This window comes from Aethalodelphis obliquidens, unplaced genomic scaffold (genome assembly GCF_003676395.1).
Source record: "Aethalodelphis obliquidens isolate GAN/ISIS:26980383/991018 unplaced genomic scaffold, ASM367639v1 scaffold73, whole genome shotgun sequence".
Taxonomy (NCBI): Eukaryota; Metazoa; Chordata; class Mammalia; order Artiodactyla; family Delphinidae; genus Aethalodelphis; species Aethalodelphis obliquidens.
In genome coordinates this window covers 6,791,573-6,817,342 of record NW_020838017.1, presented here as the reverse complement: position 1 = coordinate 6,817,342, position 25,770 = coordinate 6,791,573, and the positions used below count along the sequence as shown (strand labels likewise).

The 25,770-nt window shown below is 36.3% G+C and overlaps 1 protein-coding gene across 6 annotated transcripts in view; it reads right to left on the bottom strand.

Moving 5' to 3' along the window:
* The window catches only part of CABCOCO1 (ciliary associated calcium binding coiled-coil 1), a 134,121-nt gene extending 112,076 nt beyond the window's left edge, over positions 1-22,045 (bottom strand). For 5 of the 6 annotated variants that reach the window (XM_027091797.1, XM_027091798.1, XM_027091800.1 and 2 more), the window contains exons 1-3: positions 21,889-22,045; positions 11,657-11,760; positions 5,281-5,450 (exon numbers count right to left, since the gene is read on the bottom strand). In XM_027091797.1, coding sequence (XP_026947598.1) covers positions 5,281-5,450; positions 11,657-11,760; positions 21,889-21,969 — 355 coding nt within the window. In that variant the 5' untranslated portion in view covers positions 21,970-22,045. The remainder of the gene's footprint in view (positions 1-5,280; positions 5,451-11,656; positions 11,761-21,888) is intronic. The other variant, XM_027091796.1, reaches the window with a different exon arrangement.
* Between the last annotated feature and the right edge of the window lie 3,725 nt (positions 22,046-25,770).

The following is a 25,770-nucleotide window of genomic DNA, read 5'->3' as shown; positions in this document are numbered from 1 at the left end:
TTTAATAGAATTTTCCATTGAAAACATCTGGGACTGAAGAAGTTTTTCCAAAAGTTTTTAGCAACAAACTCAATTTCTTAAATCATTATGGGAATATCAGGTTGTCTATTTCATCTTGGGTGAGTTTTGTTAGTTTGTGGTTTTTGAGAATTGGTCAGTTCCTTTTTGTTTTCTAATGTATGTATATAATTAGCATTCTCTTAATATTCTGTAAATGTCTGCAGGATCTTTAGTGATACCCTTTTTTTATATCTGATAATGATAACCTGTGCCTTCTATCTTTTTTCTTAGTTTTGCTTCTTGTTTATCAATTTTATTGATCGTTTCAAAGATCCTGATTTTTGTTTCATTGATTTTTCTCCATTGGTTTTCCATTTTCAATTTCATTGATTTCTGTTTGTTATCTCTTTCTTTTCTGCTTGATCCGTGTTCTTTTTTTCTGGCTTCCTAAAGTTTAAGCTTATTCATTTTAGACTGTATTCTTTTCTAATATAAGCATTTACTGATAGAAACTTCCCTCTTATCATAGGCTCAACTGCATCACACAAATTTTCATGTTTTATTATCATTCACTTAAAAATCTTTTCTAATATCTGTTGAGACTTTCTCTTTGACTCATGGACTGTTAAGAACTGTGCTGTTTAATATCCAACTGTTCAGAGATTTTCCTGACGTATTTCTATTATTAATTTCTTGCTTAATTCCATTGTGGTCAGAAAATATATTTGTATAATTTCAATTACTTTATTTTATTTATTTATTTATTTTTAAACATCTTTATTGGAGTATTATAACTGCTTTACAATGGTGTGTTAGTTTCTGCTTTATAACAAAGTGAATCAGTTATACATATACATATGTCCCCATATCTCTTTCCTCTTGCATCTCCCTCCCTCCCATCCTCCCTATCCCACCCCTCTAGATGGTCACAAAGCACCGAGCTGATCTCCCTGTGCTATGCGGCTGCTTCCCACTAGCTATGTATTTTACGTTTGGTAGTGTACATATGTCCATGCCACTCTCTCACTTTGTCCCAGCTTACCCTTCCCTCTCCCCGTATCCTCAAGTCCATTCTCTTGTAGGTCTGTCTTTATTCCCGTCTTGCCCCTAGGTTCTTCGTGAACATTTTTTTTTATAAGATTCCATATATATATGTGTTAGCATACAGTATTTGTTTTCCTCTTTCTGACTTACTTCACTCCTACCTAAGGAGACAAAAGACCTGTATGCAGAAAATTATAAGACACTGATGAAAGAAATTAAAGATGATACAAATAGATGGAGAGATATACCATGTTCTTGGATTGGAAGAATAAACATTGTGAAAATGACTACACTACCCAAAGAAATCTACAGATTCAATGCAATCCCTATCAAACTACCACTGGCATTTTTCACAGAACTAGAACAAAAAATTTCACAGTTTGTATGGAAACACAGAAGACCCCAAATAGCCAAAGCAATCTTGAGAAAGAAAAACGGAGCTGGAGGAATCAGGCTCCCTGACTTCAGACTATACTACAAAGCTACAGTAATCAAGACAGCATGGTACTGGCACAAAAACAGAAATAGAGATAAATGAAACAGGATAGAAAGCCCAGAGATAAACCCACACACATATGGTCACATTATCTTTGATAAAGGAGGCAAGAATATACAGTGGAGAAAAGACAGCCTCTTCAATAAGTGGTGCTGGGAAAACTGGACAGCTACATGTAAAAGAATGAAATTAGAACACTCCCTAACACCATACACAAAAATAAACTCAAAATGGATTAAAGACCTAAATGTAAGGCCAGACACTATAAAACTCTTAGAGGAAAACATAGGCAGAACACTCTATGACATAAATCACAGCGAGATCCTTTTTGACCCACCTCCTAGAGAAATGGAAATAAACCCAAAAATAAACAGATGGGACATAATGAAACTTAAAAGCTTTTGCACAGCAAAGGAAACCATAAACAAGACCAAAAGACAACCCTCAGAATGGGAGAAAATATTTGCAAATGAAGCAACTGACAAAGGATTAATCTCCAAAATTTACAAGCAGCTCATGCAGCTCAATATCAAAAAAGCAAACAACCCAATCCAAAAATGGGCAGAAGACCTAAATAGACATTTCTCCAAAGAAGATATACAGATTGTCAACAAACACATGAAAGAATGCTCAACATCATTAATCATTAGAGAAATGCAAATCAAAACTACAGTGATGTATCACCTCACACCAATCAGAATGGCCATCATCAAAAAACCTACAAACAATAAATGCTGGAGAGGGTGTAGAGAAAAGGGAACCCTCTTGCACTGTTGGTGGGAATGTAAATTGATACAGCCACTATGGAGAATAATATGGAGGTTCCTTAAAAAACTAAAAGTAGAACCACCATACGACCCAGCAATCCCACTACTGGGCACATACCCTGAGAAAACCATAATTGAAAAAGAGTCATGTACCAAAATGTTCATTGCAGCTCTATTTACAATAGCCAGGACATGGAAGCAACTTAAGTGTCCATCAACAGATGAATGGATAAAGAAGATGTGGCACATATATACAATGGAGTATTACTCAGCCATAAAAAGAAACGAAATTGAGTTATTTGTAGTGAGGTGGAGGGACCTAGAGTCTGTCATACAGAGTGAAGTAAGTCAATTACTTTAAATTTAAGGTTGTTTTATGACCCAGGATACAGTCTACCTTGGTGAATGTTCCATACACACTTGAAAAGAATGACTCTTCTATTGTTTGGGGGTGTACTGTTCTCTGAATGTCAATTAGATCCAGTCAGTTGATGTTGTTTTTCTTTTGGTTTACCCTGTTTGTGGCCTAGTCAGCATCGTGAATTTATAGGCTTATGTCTTTTGCTAAATTTGGGAAGTTTTCATCCATTGCTTCTTCAAATGTTTGTTTAGCACTGTAGTCTTTCTCCTTTTGGGACTCTGATGCTATGTATATTAGAACTTCCATTGTCCCACAGGTCCCTGAGGTTTTGTTCATTTGCTTGCCAGTCTTTTTTTCTCTGTATTGTGCAGATTGGATAATTTCTATTGTTCTATCTTCAAGTTCACTGATTTCTCCATTCTGCTATTGATTCCATCCAGCGAGATTTAAATTTTGGTCACTGTATAATTTGGTTCTAAAATTTTAATCTGTTTCTTCTTTATACCTTCCATTTCTTTCATGATTCTTTATATTTTAACGTTTGTTTCAACAATGTGCATAACTTTTCATTTAAGTTCTTTTATAATAGCTATTTTGAAGTCTTTGCCGTATAATCTCCATATCTACTTCATCTTATTGTTGGCAATAATAATATTATTATTTTCCATGCAAGTTGATATTGACATTGTTCTCTGCCCAGTAATTTCGGCAACAGTGTTAAAAGAATATATTTCGAGACATGTAGTACTCAAAGATTCTACAAATATTTGTGTATGAGGAAAAAAACAGCCAAAGTCTGTCTTTTTGATGATATACTAAGAATTCCTTTTTGGAAGGTTGTAGTTCAACAACTGAAACAATGTTATATTATTTATCAGGTCTCTTAATAAAATATGTATTTTTAATTGTAATACTGGAAAAGACTGAATTCTCAGGACTAACTACCTGAGACTTCAGTTTTTGTGTTTTTTTTTTTTTTTTGTGGTACGCGGGCCTCTCACTGTTGTGGCCTCTTCCGTTGTGGAGCACAGGCTCCGGACACGCAGGCTCATCGGCCATGGCTCACGGGCCTAGCCGCTCCGCGGCATGTGGGATCTTCCCGGACAGGGGCATGAACCTGTGTCCCCTGCATCGGCAGGCGGACTCTCAACCACTGCGCCACCAGGGAAGCCCTTGTGTTAGTTTTATGCTATGTTCTTATGTGCAGGATAATTTGAAATCAGTCAGTTAATATCATACAATTTTTTTCATTATCAATTATAATTATTTTTTTCTTCTATTGGTACTGTTATTTATGTTTAACATGGCACCCCTACCTAAGTAAAAGCAAAGATGAAATTCTCCTATTTGTAGAGGAGGAAAATAGTGATTTCTTCTCCTCACATACAAGAACTACCAATTCTTCCCTTGTTATGGGTGATGTGGAGCAGGAAGAACACGTGGGGCAGAAGTGGCTTCTCTACTAATTTTGCTAGCTCACTTAATATTTCCCCTGCATCCATATAGTTAGAAATTGATACATAGAACAGAATAAGCTTTTTGTGACCAAAAGCCATGCATAAATTTTACTAGGATGATGGTGACAATTCTTCAGGGGTGACAAGGTCTTCTACCTGTCCAAATTCAAAAAAAAGAAACTAAAAACAAGCAAACAACCAAAAAGAAAAGAAGAGACAAAAAGGAAGGAAGGAAGGAGGAAGGAAGAAAGGAAGGAAGGAAGGAAGGGAGGAAGGGAGGAAGGGAGGGAAGGAAGGAGGGAGGGAGGAAGGAAGGAAGGAAGCTGTCTCCCATAGATACAAGCATGTCTTTCAACTGAGTCAGAAATACCTTTACGTTTATTGTGCTCAAGGTCTTTTGATTATATACTCTAAGATTGAAGTTCTAGTTCTTCTACTTCCCGGCTATGCAACTTTGTTCTCTGGACTGCTTGCTCAACTCTGAAATAGTGATTACAATACCTCCCCTGCAGGAGTTGCTCTGCATTCCATAATGTATGTTAAAGATTAGAACCAAACATACTGCCTAGTGCAGACTCGGCAATAAATAAACGATAGATTTCTTTCTTTTCCTCCTTCCAAGTAGCAATTCTGTTTATTCTCAAACAAAAGTCATCACATTTTAAATTGCTCCAAGGAAGAATTTCCAAATTTCCTGTAGTAACTCATTTCAATTTTATGTAAGAAAAAAAGTCACAAAATATAAGTGTATGTGAATAATGTCTATTTCATGGGGTTTTGATATTGACCAAAGTACCTCCTCTTAACAGTAATCCTGAGATATCCCAATAATAATTACAGGTAAGATGAGATGAAAACAGCTCAAAAAATGAAAAAAAATCTAGATAAATCTGAGCTACTTGACATTTTGGGGATGGATGGCACTAATAAGATTTCAAAATGAAAGTAACATATTTGGCAAATTAATTACTATGAGAACTTTAGCCTTGTTAAGTATTATTTGAAGCTTTATAACTTAATGAAGATATGAACTATATTTTTGCTAAAAAACAATAAAATTAGGAACTTTTGCTGAAGAACATTAGACAGAAGAAGATTAATTTAGACAGTGGACTAAATTTTCGTTGCTTAAAAAAGAAAAAATAATGTACTTACTTTTAAGATTATGAAGTAACATATCCAGCAAAGTCATAAATTTTGAATACTGAATAATAGAAAAGTCCATTCCTCTTGCCCACAAAAATCCAGATACATAATAATCTAGTAGACTGGCTTCCTTTAAACAGGTTTGAAGATTTCTGAAATTCAGAAACTTTTCCAGTTTCCTGTAACAAAAAGAAAAATCCAGATATTAAAATTGATTAAATAATGAACAGTTCCTTTTCTAAGTTTTGAAAACAGGTATTTTTCTTGAATGAAAATTCTATAATGCTCATAATCTGAAAATATCCATGGTTATATCAAAAGCTGAAGTCAAAAATGGCATTCAAAAGAGAAACAGAGAGAGAGCGAGAGAGCGAGCATGCGTGCAAACTCTTATTGGTCTTCTTTCTCTACTTCTTCTAAATCTTTTTCTCCTCCCCTCTCTCTTCATTTTATCTTTGAAGTATAGTTAACTTTTCGTTTTCCTTTTCCCTCAAATTCAATGTGTTTTTCCATGTATACAATCAAGTTTCTTTTATTTCTGACAATGTTCTGGAACTAGATTGTTAAATACTCATTCTGCTTTCTTTTTTAAAGAATTCCAATTATGTATATTTTACTCATTTTTTTCTATAACTGTAATTTTCTCTTTGAACTTCAAAAAAATTTTAAGTCAATTTCCTTTTCATTTTATATGCTTTTCTTGTTACTGTCTTCTATGTCTCTTGTGTTTTCAGCAGTGTTAATTCTCCCTTGGGCTGCTTATAACTTTCACCTCTGCAAGATCTCTCCTTTTCTACTTCTTTAAAAAATGTTTCATCACCTTTCCTTATCTCTACCTTGAATTTTTGTATCTGTCTTATGCTCTTGTGATTGCTTCGTAAGTGTTCTTAACTCATGGTAAATATTTGATCATTTTTTGTTTGTTCGTGGCCATATTCTTCTGGTGTATTTTCTTTGCCTGCCATTTCTTTTTTCTATTCTTCAATTTTTTTCTTGCAGTGTCTTTGTATGTAGCCTCCTTGCTTAATGCTCAAACCTGGCCATATTACAAGATGTTTTCTATATGATATAATTTTGTCAATTATTCTAGTTTTTATTCTTTTTTTCAGTTAGTGGGGAAAAGGGAAAAAGTAGAATAGGTTCTCTTCACTATCACATAAACAATCTATTTCTTGTAAACATGGAAAGTATCTGCTCTAAGCCTGTGTATTCTGGTCTTGCTATTGCAAACAAGGGTTCTTGAAATGGCACTTCAGGGTTTTCTCCTCACCTGGGAGAATAAGTATATTTTTAAGCTTATTCTCAGATCTTCCACTATGTACATCCTCCTTGTAATTTCTCCTGCACTTCTGCTTGATCTACAGTGTTTCTGGTGGGCATCCTCACAGTTTGTGGTCTGTGCTTTCAGCATCTCCTTGTTAGTAGAAATGGAATTGGTATTTCCTAGATGCTTATATGTGATTTCTGAGGGAATGTCTGTATGTGTGTATGTGTGTTTGTGTGTGTGTGTGTGTGTGTGTGTGTGTGTGACAACTTTATACTGCCACTTACAAAAAAAGAGTCCTTATTATTTACAATACTGAAATAAATTACACAATCAGAATAATGAATACAGCAAGATTAAACAAGTCTGGGAATAAATAAAGCTGATGTTGCGTTTAACTCACTCTCTAACATACATTTCATTTACTGCGTAGACCCCAACACCCAAAGTGAGATCTGAGTCTTTTCAGCCAGTCATGCTTCTCATCTCCCTCTCATAATGCCATATAATGCCTTTCAGTATATGGCATTCTCTATAATAATTTTTGATCTACAGTGAACACTCTCCTAAATTGTTCTAGTTAATTCATAACTAACGGTAAGGGTCATTTTCTTCTGTGGAACAAAAATCAGAAGAGTTAAGTAAGTAGCTTTGGCTGCTGCTGGCAGTTATTTTATAACCATAAGAAAAATCAGTCCTACGACTAAGCCTTACTTCTTGATACTATTGAGGACTTGAGTCAACCAACCCTGGAGTCAATCTATCTCTGAATGTCCCGTTATATGATATTTTACATACACGTGTGTGTGTGTCCGTGTGTGTGTAAATGTGTGTATATTCTTTATTTTTAGGTCAATATGATCAGTTTTTTGTGTTACCTGCAATTAAAAGCATCCCAACTGATACATTTTGTCAAGCACACAAATCAAATGGTAGATGCAGAAATGAATGGGGAGGCAATCTGGGGAAGAAGGTTACCTCACTAGCCAGGCATCTTCCATTTGCACTGGATATCAGTCAGCAAGATTTATTTTCCAATGTTTAATGTATAATACCATTTATTCTTAAGTAAAAGTCAGTAGGAAAATGTCTATAGTAATAAAAACTTGTGGTATTTTAATGGAATCAACAAATAGGCCAATGGAACAGAAAGCCCAGAAACAGACCCAATATATATGGGAATTGGTATATGACAGAGGTAGTATTTCAAATCAGTGAGGGAAGTATGAATTCTTCAAAAATGAAGCTGGCAGCATTGACTATCCACATAGAAAATAAAATACTACCTCACCCAATACATGGATTAACTAAAACAACCCCATTAGTATTTTATTCTGAATTATATTCTTTTGACTCCCTAAATTTACTTACTTTTCACTCTACTGATTTCTGCTACCTAATGTTGCTAAGGAAAAGTCTGAGGCCTGCCTGATAATTTTCCTCTAGGTGACTTTCTTTATCCCAGAGATGAGGTAATACATGAAGTTTTATTCTATTAAAATATTTAAATCAAAGCTTTTTTGGGGCAATTTACAATAAGAGTATATTTGTTTGATACATAGTTTTGAACAGCAAATTTTCTTATTTTATCTTCTATCAAACTTTTATTTTAAAGTATTTTTTTCTTATACACTAAGTTAGATGTATATTCTAGCATCTTCCAATTGCTTTAATATGCATTTTGAATGTTTTCTTAAATTTGTTTTCCATTACTGCCTTGATTTTCAGCAAGATAAGTTCTATATTGGATTTATTCTTTACCTTAGTTTCTTGCCTTAGTGTTAAAAGCTTCTTAATTTACATATTTTATAATCTCTTCTTTTATCTCGTTTTATGAAATCAATGCCCTCTTTAATCATCAGCTTTTGCCTAACATTTTCTTCTGTTTACAGAAGTTAGTCTTCCTTCTAAGTGTATTCTTCATCTGCATGTTATTGTTTTAATTAAATATCTGATCTGAATAGTGGCATGTGTTCTTTGCTTTACATTTTTATTTTTTCAATGTTTAACTATATACTAATAGACAATTGCCTAAGAATAATATGGTGAAGTCTCTTTAAGTTTCCTCCACCTTCGCTCTTTCCCTAATGTCCCCTCTATCACTTTCCATAGTACCATTTGAATCTTAACCTTCAACCTGAACTGCAGGCTAAATATTTAACATTTCTGTTCTTCATTCAGTTATTTCACTCCAAAGGAAACTAAGCAGGGAGGCATTAGGAGCAAGACACTGCTGTGGTTTGAATGCAAAGTTTCCATGCATTTTACTGGTAAATCTGTAAGCTTTTCCTCTGGGAATAAAGGGAGATGGAAAAGGGGAGAGGGGAGAGATGGTCACAGATGTAGCATGAGAGAATGTAAGGAAAGAGAAAGATGCTTAATAGTGATTTAGCAAGTTTTGGTATAGTGATAGGTGATGTAACTACCTACTTTGTCTCACCAAGAATTTCAGTAAAAATATTACATTATTCTTGCCTGCTCTTGAAATTGGAGTGCCTTTTATTTTTTAAATATGATGACATGCAGCAATAAGCCTTAAGGCAAGAGCTGAACAGCTCATGGAAACCAATTATAGAGAGGTTATTAAAAGATCTCTCCAACTTACTTCTGTGTTTAAATAGTTATTTTCAATTTAGTCCCTATCCTTTTTTCAAAAGGGATTTGGGTGGATCTGTAAATAAAATCAGGGTTACATTAAAACATGAATCATAGATAGTAGTTAGGAAATGATGAGAAATGTATCCAGACATTTAACTTTGCTTGAAGTGTATTCCAGAAATATATTTTAATGATACTTTAATGTTTCATTTCGTTGGTTGCTTTTACGCAACAAAATTTTTAAAGGTAGGGAAATGTGCTAATGTCCCATAATTTATTTTAGTAGGTTTATAACTTCGTAGACTGTATGATTTTGGCATACTTTTGCCACTTGGTGACGTGATACCTCAATTATATTTCTGTCATTTTGAAAGGTGTATAATCCCCATTTATAATAATGCTATTTTATATGGAAAATGAATGACTGGCTACAAATAATTCAGGATTACTGTTACAAAAATCATGTAAAAAACCTCAAGAAAATTACTTTTCAAAGAAATGGCTCCTGACATAAAACTGTTGTCATTTATCCAAAATCGATGCCCTAAAATTTGAGATTACTTCAGATGAATTCTATTAATGAGATGGTCATAGGCACATCCTAAAAGAATGACCTTTTAGGTCAACCTGCTGTTAAACCTGGTTGTTTCTATACAGCAGCTAACTTCTGTATCACCCTCTGTATCATTTACTTTCTTCTAGACCTCACCTCTTACAGATTAAAAATACTTTTAGAATTTAGATATTTAACAAAAAAGAGAGCCAGTAATTGAAAAAGAGAAAAAGATTGTTGCAAAAGATGGTCATACACAGTACAACTTAAGATGTGATGAGAAATACACAAGTCTAAAAAGCGTTTGTTTGCAATAAATTTTATTTAATATTAACTGCATTTAATATAACATCTTGTATTTATTATTTAATACAAATAAATTATAAACTATATTAAATATATGTCATTTACATTGTATTAATCTACTAACTGCCTAGTTTTTTTTTTTTTTTTTTTTGGTGGTTTGTGGGGGCCTCTCACCGCTGTGGCTTCTCCCGTTGCGGAGCACAGGCTCCGGACGCGCAGGCTCAGAGGCCACGGATCACGGGCCCAACCGCTCCGCGGCATGTGGGATCTTCCCAGACCGGGGCATGAACCCGTGTCCCCTGCATCAACAGGCGGACTCTCAAACACTGCGCCACCAGGGAAGCCCCCTGCCTAGTTTTAAATACCTATTTTTTGCATTTCAATGACAAACATTTGGGGTTACCTAGAAATCGAAGATAATAGTTACCTGAAGCTTAATCAGTGATATTAATACAATAAATGCATTTTTCTAATCAATTCTGACACTAAAAAATAAGAATTCCCAATGAGCATTCATTTCTATAAATATGGTAACATCACCATAAAATTCTTAAACCTGTGAAATTGTTAATTGAGTAATACTTCTAAAAATGCAGATAGTAAGTAGTATGACCAAATCACAGATCACCAGGATTTCTAGCAGGATTTGAAGGCAGTGGATGTGAAGAGCATTTCAGGAAAAGGCCTGTCAGTGTCATTTGCCTGCTCTTAATATGCCTTCCCTTCTCAAATCTCTCTTCCAGCAAGTACATCTGTCATATATTTCCTTCTCAGCAGTAAATCACCTCTATTCCATAATATTTGTAAGATTTGCAAATGATAACCACTGACAAAGTCATTTTCCATTTGCCCATTATGGTCGACAATGCCCGGCTTACATCCAGATGACTGGACTACAGAAATCTTACCCTGGAACATTACAGTCCAGAACATCATCACATTGTCCCCACACTCCACACATTATAACTGATCAGGCTTCCATTATTAGAGTGAGATAATTTTTAAAATGAATGATTACTAAAAACATCTTTTCAGAATTTGTGTGGTGGATATATCTGAGTATATATTAGAGTTCTAAGTAAATGATCTACTGTAGAAATCAATGGCCTTAAGAATAGGATGTACGTATATTAGAACTGATACCTATAAATTCAGTTATATTCACATATTTAAGCAAAATGTATGAGATTAGAATACTTAGCATAGCTTCATATCCAATAAAAATCACAGGTGGATGGCTAATATTCAGGATTTCCAAAATTATAAAATGTATTCACTATTAATATTACAGAAAATACATCTTACTCTTGTCATGATGAGACAGAAGACCTAAAGGTTCTTGTGCATAGTGACAGTTTTACAAATGAAAGAGAAAAGAAGATGGCATATGCTAATGGCTGCTTTTAACAATAAATCCCTATTCTCTGTTAAGATTAGCAAGTTGGTTGAAATCCATTTCTCCCATAAAGAAGACTGCTGAGCAGTGGAAACAAGTCAGTTGTTTGAGAATTTTTGTGTTCCACAGTCCGGATATATATATCTGTGCAAAATATAATAACAAATATTTTGGAAATAGGTTTAAAATGTGTAATAACATATCATGACCATTTATAGATGCAGAACTAGAACTGTTCCATATTTGGTTGTAATATTGAAGTACTTACTGTTGAACTCCATCTATATCCTCTGCTAGCATTTCGGTGATCTGGGCAACTGAAAGAAAATCTGGACACAGAATCCTTTCATGCTCCTGGAATTCAGTATCTTTCTACGAAAAAAAAAATGTGGAAATAAGTTATTTCAATCACGTTTCACATATTAATCCCAAAGATATCAAAATTTGTTCTTACTTTTGTCTCACTGCTATCAGGAAAAAATTTAAAAACAACAGTCTCCTAGATAATCTCTTTTCCTTTCTGTCTTTAAGTAATGGTACCTCTCTTCTGAAAAGCTGAATCGTTAGTCAACCTGTCTTTTGTGCATATTTAAAACTGGGTGAGGTGATGGTTTTCAATTAACAAACATTTTTGAATATCTATATATTCCTCATTGAACTTGGGGCACAAGAGGAGGCAAAGACAAGTAAGAAAGACTTGTTATCCTCAAGAAGCTTAACATCTTGTGGAAGGGACAAACTAAAAGTGACTTTAAAACAAGAAAACAGAATAAGTGAGCCATAATAAAGATGTCATTCAGTCTAAAGGAAGGAAGGGACAACAAGGACAGCAACAGGACAAGGAAAGTCTACAGAGAGAAATAGCCTTTGTGAGACTGAGCATGGATAATGTCCCAGGTGAAGCGACTCAGCAACACCAAGGTGATAAAGACAAGACAGTTGGGTACCGGTTCTGTAAATATAAAGTAGTTCACAGTGGTGCCTAGGGCACACACAGGGGACTAGTTGGACCTAAGTGGAAGGTGGGCATTGGAAATATATCACAGGAGATCTTAAATAATTTAATAAAGATTTACTGAGTGATTACAATACACAAGATACTGCACAAGGCACCATACATATTTTAGACCATGGATGGTTGAAGAATGACAGGCTGAAGAGTTTGTTCTTTACAGGCAATAAGGGACCGTGAAGTTTTTGAGCAATGAAATGACAAAACTATGCTTTAATGGAGGGTACTCTGTAGCAGGGTGAAGGACAAAAAGGAAGAGTTAAATGAAAAGGTTGTTAGAACAGTTCAGGAATGAGGCATTGGGCTGCACTGGGCTCCCAGCAGTGTGCAGAACAGAAAGGGATAAATACAACATATTACATTTGGGGGACTAAAGGAGGGAAGAATGAATGGAGAGTCTGAGTTTCTGAAATAGGTGACTAGAAGAAAAAGGTGTTGATACTCAGGGCCTCCAACATCACATATGCCACCTCTGTGTGAACTAGACGAAGGCATCCTCTCTGGGTGGAGGAAGTACTAAAGGCTTAAGGCTGATGCAGTCCTGCACCCAAGTGCACCACTTGTGAACAGAGTGTAGTTTCAGCTCCTGCTCAACCCTCAGCTGAGTCCTTTTGTTCAGAGTACAATCTGTAAAAGCATATGTGACACTCTTATCACACCAACACAAATAAGAGTTTTGGAAGATGATGCTAGTTTTAAGAAGGCAAGATGATGAATTTGGTTTCAGCGGTTGAATTTTAGGTGAAATATACATAGAAGAAAGAAATGTTTAGAGGTTAATTAGAAATGCTAGAGTCAAGAAAGGTCAAGTTTAGGGATGTTGGTTTAGGAGTCACTACAAGTATGAGAATGGATGAAACTGCCCAAAGCTAGAGCGTGAAGAGAAGAGCTGTGAATGGGGGATGGAAAAGAAGACTGAAAAAGAGATAAGACACCAGTAGCTCCATGAAAATAAAGGATTGTGAGATTTACGCCAGCCAGAATGGCCATGATTAAAAAGTCTACAAATAACAAGTGCTGGAGAGGGTGTGGAGAAAAGGGAACCCTCCTCCACTGTTGGTGAGAATGTAAATTGGTGCAGCCACTATGGAAAACAGTATGGAGGGCCCTCAAAAAACTAAAAACAGAGTTGCCATATGACCCAGCAACCCCACTCCTGGGCATATACTCAGAAAAAAATATAATTCAAAAAGATACATACACCCCTATGTTCACAGCAGCACTATTCACAAGAGCCAAGACATAGAAACAACCTAATGTCCACTGACAGATGAATGGATAAAGAAGATGTGGTGTGTGTGTGTGTGTGTGTGTGTGTGTGTGCGCGCGTGTGCTGGACTATTACTCAGCCATAAAAAAGAATGAAATAATATCATTTGCAGCAACGTGGATAGACCTAAAGATTATCATACTAAGTAAAGTCAGAAAGAGAAAGACAAATACCATATGATAACACTTATATGTGGAATCTAAAATATGACACAAATCAACATATCTATGAAACAAAAAGAGACTCACAGATATACAGAACAGACTTGTGGTTGCCAAGGGGGAAGAGGGGTAGGGAGAAAAGAACTGGGAGTTTGGGATTAGTAGAGGCAAACTATTATACACAGGATGGATAAACAGCAAGGTCCTATTGTATAGCACAGGGAACTATATTCAATATCTTGTGACAAACCATAATGGAAAAGAATATGAAAAAGAATATATATATGTATAACTGAGTCACTTTTCTGTACAGAATTAACACAACATTGTAAATCAACTATACTTCAACAAAATTTAAATAAATAAATAAATACATTTTAAAAAGGATTGTGAGATTTGGGGGAGAGATGGGGCAAATGTTTTTAATTCAACAGTTATTTAGTTTTCCATGTGAATAAGCTCCAATAAGTAAGAGTAGGAAACATTTTGCTATAGTTAACAAGATCACATCCCAAACTTGCCTTATTTCAAGAACAGAAAAATCCCAAAGCTAATACTCATTGGTAATGAAAATCAGTTTAACGTTTGTAATTTAATATTAGGTTATTATATTTTTATTTTTAAAAAGCCAACTTAGAAATAAAATATGCTATTTTATTAGCTATCTTTTCATAATCTTAGAGTTGGCAAATTAACCTAAAGTAGGTCATACTATTAGATTATAAATTTAGTATGAAACAATATTTGAGTATCTAATATAATACCTCGCACCTAGTAGGCACTCAGACACTTGTAAATCAAATTAAATGCACTCAGTTTTTAGACAGAATAGTATTTTAGTCCATAATGTATGGCTATATATTTGTTTAAATATTTGTTAGTTACATGTATTTTTTTTTAATTATTAGCAGTAAAGTATAATTATTACTACTGTTAATCCCATTAGATTGTAAATTCCTCAGGGACAGTCATTCAATCTTTTACTTCTTTTTAGAATTCTGCAGGTCCTAGTTAGGTCAACATAGGTTGTTTATCAACTGTCTGAATTCATCTCCATCCTGTGATGACACTGTTAGATGATGGAGCATGATAAAAAGCAGGACCTGGATTTGGAGATTTCATGATGGTTTGAATATTGATGAATTCTGTGACTTACAGCAAGGCATTTGAACGTAAATTTGGATTCATGTTAAAAAATCATTCTGATATGTTTTACTACATACAAGATTGCTATCATTATTCATAATGAATAAAGATATATATGAAAGGTACATTATACAGACATTCAGATCAATTGTATTAGATTTGAAAATTTTCTGAACAGGAGAAAATAGGTCACACAAGCACTGAAAGAGAATACAATAATCTTAATCTTTTGTACAATAATAATTCTAGCTAAGGTGCCTAATATTACTGCCTCATTTTTTACTAAAACTTGATAGCTTAAGATAATCATCTTGTAGGAGGGTTTGCCTCTGGTTTTTTGTTTTCTTTTGTCTTAAATTGAATTCCTGGACCTATTTTAAACGAGAGCTTTTCTTTTGTTTGTTTATATACTGCCATGTACCTAGAAAGGATATAAGATGGTTAAAAATCTTTAATCTTTTGATACATACATTCTGATTTGTAAAAATTAAAGATACAATGGAAAATTCATGAATAGGTTAATAAAAATGTAAATATGTAATTATCACTTTCTCTGTAAAATTACATCTCTGACTAGGAAAATACGTAAGCTAAACTGCACTGTAACTCATTTTATTCCACCACCTGCTGGATTTTAGCTGTTATTCCAGAAGCATTAAAATTGTAAGCCTGATATTTTCAGATAACTTCTTCTCTGAATTTTTTTCTCTAATGTCACCTCAACTTTCCACATTTGTACATATGTCTTTCTTCTAGAATTTAAGCCTTTGGGGGCACCTTTGTATCCATCAGTGGTATGTCTTACAAGACTCTTAATAAATGTCCACTAAAAAAAGATAGCACAGATGCCTAAGAGGTGTTTCACAGTCTTAGAGAACAGAGAATGGTCTACAATTGCCACACTTTGAAAGGCTTTCTTCAAGCCTGAAAATAAATGAACTAAGAAGCAGCGCTGTGTTGAGCCATGTTGGAGCCTGAGGCAAAAAGGAAACATCAGTAATAGTGATGCTGTCTTTATTTAAAATTTAGATCTATTATGGATTTTTTGCATTAATTTTGGTTTTTAAAATATTGCGTTAAAATATAGTTTCTCTTGACTACTGAATTTTTTGGCACCCCTCACTCACCTCACTATAGTCCTGGACACCATAAGGAGCCAATTTAAGACAAAAAGTAGATGAAAGAAGGATAAATAAAAGCAAGAGCTAGTTCTTTAAAATAATGAATAAAACTGGCAAATCTTGGGCAAATGCGATTAAAGAAAAAATAAATACATGCCACATTAAATGGAAATACATTTGAAAATTACAAGGAAATGGGTGATTTCCTAGGAATATATACGTTATCAAATTTGACCAAGGGTAAGGGAAGAAATGGACCTGACCACACATGAACTAAACTGGAAGTCTACTTTTTAAAAGGTCACCATGTCCAGAGAGTTTACACTTGAAGTTCTACTGAACAATCAAGAACACATAAATTCTGTTAGTCTAATAATTATAGACCATAGATAATTCATTTTTTAGAAGCCAACACAGGCTATACACAAAAACCTGAATTAGCACAGAAAGGAAATTATAAGTCAAAATCATTAATGAATTCAGATGCAAAAATTCTAGTTAAAATAATACCTTAGAACACTGAATCCAGCATTGTACTAAAAGAATAATAAGCTATCATTATGAGCAAATAAGGTTAATTTCAGAAATGCAAGGACAGATTATCATTAATAAGTCTCATATACTTAAGACAAATTAAATGATAAAATAATATGATCATAAAAATAAATAATAGACAGGCATTTGTAAGAATTCAGCAGCAAAACTCTCAGTAACATATGAATTAAAAAAAGAAAAGTTAGGGACTTTCCTGGTGGTCCAGCGGTTAAGAATCTTCTTTAGGGCTTCCCTGGTGGCGCAATGGTTAAGAGTCCGCCTGCCGATGCAGGGGACACGGGTTTGTGCCCGGGTCCAGGAAGATCCCACATGCCACGGAGCGGCTGGGCCCGTGAGCCATGGCTCCTGAGCCTGCGCGTCCGGAGCCTGTGCTCCGCAACGGGAGAGGCCACAGCAGTGAGAGGCCCACGTACCGCAATAAAAAAAAAAAGAAAAAAAAAGAAAATAATCCTCTTTACAAGGCAGGGGATGCTGGTTCAATCTCTAGTTGGGGAACCAAGATCCCACATGCCACGGGGCAACTAAGCCCGCGTGCCACAACAAAAGATCCCGTGCCCACAACTAAGACCCGACACAGCCAAAAAATAAAAATAATATTTAAAAAAAAGAATAGCTAAACGTAAAAAGGATTATACGCCAAAACATTATATTGAATGATGAAACACTGATGTATTCTTATGAAAACCAGGAACGAAAAAGGGATTCTGGCTAGTAACATTATTGTAATTAAACTCACTATAGCGGGTCTAATAATATAATAAGAAAATGAAATATGTGGCTTAAATATTAGAAATGAGGACATTAAAAAATCTTTACTTGAAGATTACATGGCTGCACACCTAAGAAACATGACATTGTACTAACATGGTTTGAGCTAATAAGAAACTTCTAAGATGGTTACATATAACATAAACATACAAAGGCTAACTGCTCTCCTCTGTATTAGAAACTAATTATAAATGTAAATGGCATTAAAATTGATTAAACTGGATTAAAAATATAATAAGAAAGGTATAGTACCTAAAGAAATTATAAACTTTATCAAAGTTTAATAACAAGATTTGATAAAAGAGATTTATTGGAAACCTTCAAATTAAAAAAAATTATGCCTCCTTGGTGGCGCAGTGGTTAGGAATCCATCTGCCAATGCAAGGAACACGGGTTCGAGCCCTGGTCCAGGAAGATCCCACATGCCACAGAGCAACTAAGCCTGTGCATCACAATTATTGAGCCTGCGCTTTAGAGCCCGCGAGCCACAACTACTGAAGCCCGTGCGCCTAGAGCCGGTGCTCCGCAACAAGAGAAGCCACCACAATGAGAAGCCCGCGCACAGCAACGAAGACCCAATGTAGCCAACAATAAAATAAATAAAATTTAAAAAAATTAAATCCTTCCCACATTACAAGTATAATGCAATGACAATCTCAAATCTCAACTGTATCATTCTGTATCATTTTGTAACTACCGAAATCATTTTTTCAAGTTCTTATGGAAGAATACATACATTTTGAAAAAGAAAAATAGTGAGAGGGACCTTTCCAAATCAGACATTAAAGTTAAATATAAAGTAGTTTGGCAGTAACACAAGAATGGACAAACTAGTCAGTGTAAAAAAATAGAGAATGGAAATTCAAAAATATACCTACATGTATAAATTTATACATATACATATATAAATGTTGGATTCTCTATTCTATTCCACTGACTCTTCAGCCATTCTTGTGCCCATTCATGTACATATGTAATGTGATAGCGGCAGTCAGTCCATTCTCCATGGGAAGAGGGTATGGCTTATTTATAGTAAATGAAACTGGCATAATTGATGGTTCACGTCTAGAAGAAAACAAAATTAGATCCTCATTTCAAATATACAGTACATCCATCAAAAATTAATTTTAGCTGTGTTAAAGACCTAACTTTAGTAAAATAAAACTTTCAATATTAGAAAAAAATTGAAGATGATTTGTGCAACCTGAAAGGGAGGATGGAGTGGGGAGAAGAAGCAGGAAATAAGAATAAGATAGGAAACCCAAAGACTAATAGTAAGATGAAAGACAAACCCAATGTTTGTCAATACCTCCACGCCCGAGGCCAATATTTCCAGAGGTTCTAAGTGTCTGATAAATAATGATACTGTATATTCACATTTTAAGGAATATTAGCACTGTTTTTTCAACAATATTTTGAGCAACTTTTTGGCAACCTCCCATAGCCCTGCACAGGTTGATCTACACCATGTGCTGTAAATGGCTTCAATAAATACCTCATGAATGACATTGCAACTGCAGGAAACTGGTCATCTTGGTGCCCAAGTTGAGCCCCAAGTGTTTCTAACCTGCCAATGACGGGGCGGGGGCTATTTTCAAGGTCCGTAGGGACTGCCTAATGTCGAGAGAATTGTCTATGGCCTCCCCCAAACACACTGAGGCTTTTACCACAGGTGATATCACCTTTCCACTCAGGATTATGTAAGTGTCCCCTTGTCCTGAGGAAGTCCCAAAGGCATTGAATAAATGTCATCTGTTAGGGGATTTGTTAACACTAAGGGAAATTATTCAAAAGAAGCAATTGGGAAATAATCATTTACATTTTCTTTTAGGTCTCTGATATGAGTTGAAGTATAGTCCTTTTACATATAATACATAAATGATTACATGTCCCAAATAGTATTTTTGAAGATATTAAGAAAGTCAGCTTATGAACAAACTATCGATAAAAGACTGATGATTGAATTCTAAGTATTCATTTACAAACTCACTTATAAATTAACTTAGGAGAATTTATAAACTCCTTTCAGTTACAGATATATACATAGGAAATATTTTCAGACTGTCGTCATTTCTCTGGTCTTGTGCATTTAAATAGATATCTCCCAAATGTTTAGTCTTACCTTTTAGAAGGAGGCATTTACTCCCATGTTACTAAAGAAACTGGATTATTGAATTCAGAAAGTTGGCAAAAAAAAGTTTAAGCAATATTACATAACAAATATTTTCCCGGACCTGCATCTCATGTCTGCTTGTTCAAGGTATCTTATAGAGCAGATTTTGAGCTATGATAACTACATTCCTGGCATATGTCAGACCCTCTATAATTTCAATTAGTTAAGCTATATTTTTACTGAGTGCCTACTATATGACTGGGATAATTTGCTGTTTTTATTTTAGGTACTGAGAACAAACAACAAACGGGAAACCTCAGACTATTGGAAGCTTATGCCTTATTTCCAATAGACTTGGCAAGAAAAGAAATATTTCACTACTGCTTGGCTCCGATGACTGGATGGTGCACTGGCTAAGTCAATTTGGATAAAGAATTATTAAGAAATAATACTATAAGGGACTAGGTCTTGGGGGATCAATTCAGTAAACAATCTGACCTGAGAAGAACCTTTCAGTACCTAACTGAAAAGATGTAGCCTTGGGAACAGACACACCGAGAGAGATTTTTGCTGTCTTTTCTATCTAACCCCTGAAACCCACAGCGGGCACAAACGGGTGGCAGGCAGGACTTATTCTAATGAATGACATAACACTAGGGATCAACGGTCTACTCCATGAATTACAGGAACTCTGCTTTCATTAGAATGGAAAATGGAGTTTTGACCATGCAGTGTGTTAATCTTAGTAAATGAGCACAGTTAAGTGAGTCCAAATTCCAACTTGATTTGTTCGGTTTGTTACTAAAAGACTATTGATTGTCATGGGGAATACTTGCTTCTCCAAGAAGTTTACAAAAGTGCCCACTGACAGGGTTAAGATGGCAGATAATCACCTAACGTCTATATGTATTCGTTTGACTCGTCCATTATAAAAAGTGATTATTTTTTTCCTGGAACATGGCACTTCTTCGCATCTTTTAATAAAAGAAAAATTATGGGGTATTTTTTTCGAAGTGCAGGCTCATTAACCCCAAATTATCAGTCTCTCTTACAAAGGACATTATCTACATGGGAAACTATATATGTGGGTGTACACTGACAACTATCCATTCTCATAAGTAAGTTTTTGTATATATTTAAATAACACAATTTAATTGGGAAATTTCCTATGCCACTTTTGAAACTGTATTACTTACATTAGAGATCACAAGGGAGTAACTGGGTTAGTAACCAGTTTATCACATTAAAATGTATTTTTAATGTATGCTAATTTCAAAAGGCTCATAGGAGAATCCGCATGCTTTAGCGGTCTGCACACAGTATTGGGAAGAATGGCTTGGGAATGACTTGCACATCTCTGGGCAAGGCACTGAATTCACTGGCTCTGCGTTTCCCCATTTATAAAACTGCAGCTAATACTTATCTTCTGTACAAAAAAAAATGTTATTTACACAAATAAGGAAGTTGAGCCTAGCAATGTTAATTATAACATTATTCACCTTCAGAGTCTTAAAAAAACAGAAGAAAAAACTTCTTAGGACAACATGACTGACTCAAGTATGTGAAGATGTAAACATTTTTTTTAGTAATATCTGGCATATATTCTTAATTAAAATCTCAGGATACAAAGCTTGTGAGTAACTCAAGTTACCTAGAACCCATTTATTACTGAGAACTGGTGTTCGGAGGGGCCTGAGGAAAAATCTTTATTTTACACAGGAAACCACTGGAGGCCCAAGGACGTTAAATACTTTTCCTAAAAGCAAGGGGCTGATGAGCAACTAAGTCATAACCGGAAGGTCGATTTTCCAGGCGTTCCTCCTTTGTCCCATCTCCTATTATGTATTTATTATTTAGAGAAACAGCAAAATAATAAGGGAAACACTGGCCTTCAAATATTAATCTACCCACTACCAATGAAGAGTAATTATTCCACGACAGCTTTTGAGCAACAGGAACTGTGATCATCTGAAGTGAATTAGTAGTAATTTCCAAAAGAGTCGGGCCCATTCAAGATTGCCAGAATTCCCTTTCAAGTGCTGAGAATCGGGGAAAAGGGCGTACTTGTGAGGCCTTTGGGGCAACGAATGAACCGTCCAACGGAAGGATTTCTAGTTTACACTCGAGAGCACGAGGCGCGTCGAGCGGCAGGGCTCGGGGAGCGCGGGGCGGTGGCTCCGGGACCCCCTCTCACTCCCCCGGAGCCCGCGCCGCCCGGGACCCGCTCCCAAACCCTCCGACACTCGGGTCCGCGCACCCAACCCCCGGCGGGAGGCGTCTCCCCGGGACCAGCCTCGGCCGCGGGCAGGGGGCGGGCGCTCGGGGGTCGCGGGTACCGGGCAGGGACGGCGTACCTCCGACTCGGGCGTGGTTCCCGCCGGAGTCATCCCCGCGGGGGTCGTCCCCCCGGGAGTCGTCCCCACAGACGCCGCCATGATCCAGCCGCCGCACAGCGGCCCCTCGTCGCCGGGGCAACCGGGGCGGGGCCGGGGTCGCTGGGCTGGGGAAGTGAGCACCACGCACAGCGGCTTCCGGTCCGGAACCGCGTCCCCAGCTGGGAGAGGGCTGGGACCCGGTGGCGTTGGGAGCGGGAGACCCGGGTCCGGCCGCTGCGGGGCGCTCTGCCGGGAAGGCCCACGGCGGTGCCTTGAATCACCGAGTAGAGACAGACTCGTTCCTTTTAGTAAGAGAGAAAAAAAAGAAAAAAAAAAGAAGGCAATTTAAACGAACTAGTGTACGTGGAAGTGACCACTGCGAACACATAGCAAGTTCTCAATAAGTATTAAAGTGAGATATATTATTGGAATTGACACTTGATTGATATTTGATATTAAGGAATTGTTATTTTAAAGTGTTAGGAGGTTATTGTCATGTTTACAAGGAAAAACCGTCTTTATCTTCTAGAGGCAACATGCTGAAAGATTTAGTGATGATGAAATGGTAAAATGCCAGCGATTTACTGCAAAATCATGAGGGGTAGATGGATAATGAGTGGAGGTATAGTGGAAGAATCAATACTGGGTACATGGAGGGGGTGTGGTCATTATACTATTATTTCTACTTTATATATATTTGAAGTTTTCCGTAATAAAAACATTGAAAAACAATACATTTAGTAATAGTATCAGTAGTCTTCTCTGGATGATAGTACCTTCTTTGATAATGAAATGTGCTTTGCTTATATTAACCTGTGTGGGAGTTGCTATGCAGGAAGCTTACTGCAAAAAATCAGACATTATTTAAATGCTTCACTTTCGCCTTCTGTAAAATGAGATAATGACAGTGTCCGCCTCATTGCATTACTGTGAGGATTTAACATGTTAATATATGGGAATGTTTAGAATAGTATCTGGTACCTGTAGTCAGATATTATTAGGATTAGTATTAGTTTGTACGTTTCTCTTGACTTTAGTCCATCCTGTACAACACCTGCCAAAATAATATTTCCATCAGAGACTTCTTACATTTGCCCACTGCCTTTCAAACCAAATTGAACACTTTAGCTTTATATAACCTCATGATAATTGTGCCTTTCCTTGTCTTACTGTTAAGATTTTGCACACAATTTGTACTAACTGGTGTTTATGAATTGTCTCTACTTTTGTATATGTTTGATTAGTCTTTTAAGTGGACTGTGGAGTCCTCCTTCCCTTGATATTTTCATGCGTAAAGAAACTGGTTTAGCTCCTAGTACAGAATATTCACTCAGCAATGAGTTTATGATTTCTAACACTGTTTAAAAAGGACTATGTTAGACTTCCTCAGTTAGTGAAAATATAGTCAATTTTTAGTGATTGCCAGAGTTAATACTTAAGTGCTACCACCTTACAAACTCATTACAATGCTTAATTATTTGATTTTTTTCCTTCTGATCACTACTTCAAAGAAATGGAAAACAACGGGTCATCTTCTGCTAAGTAAGAACCCTTCACATTCTTTAAATTTAGCCTTTGGTACATTGCTAAAGCATTTATTGCTCTAAACTGTAGTTCTAGTTTTCTCAAATGTCTGATTTATTTTCCTGGCTTTTAATTGTTCTGCCATTTCTTTGACAGTTTTTATGTTTTCTTCACCCCTTTTTGGTTTTGGACCCTGGAGCTAGATGGAGGACTCCATTAAAGATGGAATCAATTCTAACAGTGACAGGAGGGTTACCCCAGGGAGGGGGGAATTGTTTTGTAGGAATTTCAATTTTATTGTATTTAATATCATAATTTATTGGAGAAGTCAGTTTTGAGGAGGTAATTTAATTTTACGGGGCACAATTTTTTTGCCCAGTAAGGAGTGGTGTTGAAAACCCATTAGCCTTAAGGTTACTTTTAATTTGCACAAGTTGAAGCTGATTTTAGCTTCTCACTTCTTTTGTACGGAGGTGCCAACAAGAAAGACACATCTCAGTAGGTGATATGCTTTCTTACATGGAAAGGTCAGCTAAGGCTTCCTTCTCAAGTCTCTTTTGAAGATAAAGGCTTCTCACCGAAGCCTGAAAATTCCATTCCTTATCTTGGTTTATTGTTTTAGGGCTAGCAGAGAAAAGGAAACATATGGGTCTGGTAGTTTACAATTATTTTCTTTTAAAAGACCTGTGACTTTCAGCACATCACAGTGAAATATGGGGTAGCTTGATACGATTATTTGCTCAATTGGATTGGCCCTTGTTCTAATGAAAGTACTCCAATCTACACACCTATAAACCTATGAGTAGCAGATTTTACAAATGGAATCAGACTTTCTTGAAGAGGGATATTTTCATAATTTTACCAATTGAGGTATTGGATGTTTAAAATAAACCATACCAGAGAAACATTTAGGAAAGGGCTAGATAATTTTATAATGGGTATTGATGGTCTGGTGTGGCAACATAAGACAATGAAAACTGATGGTGAGATTTCACTGTCTTCTTAGGGTAGGGAAACGTTTCTACTCCACTCATGATTTATGTGTTACTGGCTCATTTTAAGTATAAGTGAAGTTCTTTAACAATAAATGAAATAATGTCACTAATGAGATTAATGACATAGTAGTAGTTCTAACACTGTGATTCCTGAGGTCTTCAATCTATTAGGTGACACCCGTGATAGTCTAAGAGGATCAGGCTGGAAAAATTCCAATTGGAAATAGTACTGAGAGACCACAAAACTGTGGAGGTGGAATTTAGATAACACTCTGTATTCAAGCCTTCAGATACATTTGTTAGTTGTAGAAAGAAAAACTATAAGAAGCATTTTAATTTGTGAATAATCGCCTTCACTCTTTGTTACATATTTAATTTTTAGCCAAGAAAGTATTCCAATTGCTAATCAATTTTGAAATATATTTCATTTTCTTAACCTTTACATAATTCTCAAATCTGGTCTTCTCATTTCAATCAAGTGCCTTAATCTGTTTAAGATATATTTGAGAACATTTTAAAGTCTCAGCTTAATAAAGCACTTTTAGGAGATGGCATAGTAAACCTACTGCAGTAGAATGCATTCTATGACTGACTATTACTGGTGGCGGGGAGGGGAGTGTAATGATTTTCAATTAACAGTTGGTATGATTTTGACCTTGTTCGTGTAATACTGTGTCCTGTCTTCAAAACTCTATACTCTCCCATGGTGGGCATATCTGTTATTCTTTCTCTCTCCAGTTATTCCCTTTACAGTGGATCCTTAAGCCCTTCAGATGAAAATTCTGTCTTTTTCCCAAATCAGAAAATACTCTCTTTTCCTAACCCAGAGCCCTCTTTTTTTTTTTTTTTTTTTGGCGGTATGCGGGCCTCTCACCGCTGTGGCCTCTCCCGCCGCAGAGCACAGGCTCCGGACACGCAGGCTCAGCGGCCATGGCTCACGGGCCCAGCCGCCCCGCGGCACGCGGCACGCGGGACCCTCCCAGACCGGGACACGAACCCGCGCCCCCTGCATCGGCAGGCGGATCCCCAGCCACTGCGCCACCAGGGAAGCCCCCCCAGAGCCCTCTTTAAGTCAGTTTTGTAACTTGTTCCTTTTCTTCCTGGTAATCTTTAAAAGAAAAAGAAAGGGTCTCTTACTCATCACCTCTCCTTAACCACTCCATGCCCTGCAATTGGTCTCTCACCTCCTTTGCTCTCCTAAAGCTCTCGTCTCAAGGGCTGCCCCTGGGTCCTGTCTTCCCTGCTGTGTGGACATTCTCTGTTTGTCCCTAATGTCCACTTCCTGCCTTCTCCACTTGACCTTGTACCCTGGAAGGCTGACCCATCAGCTGGATTTGCCAAG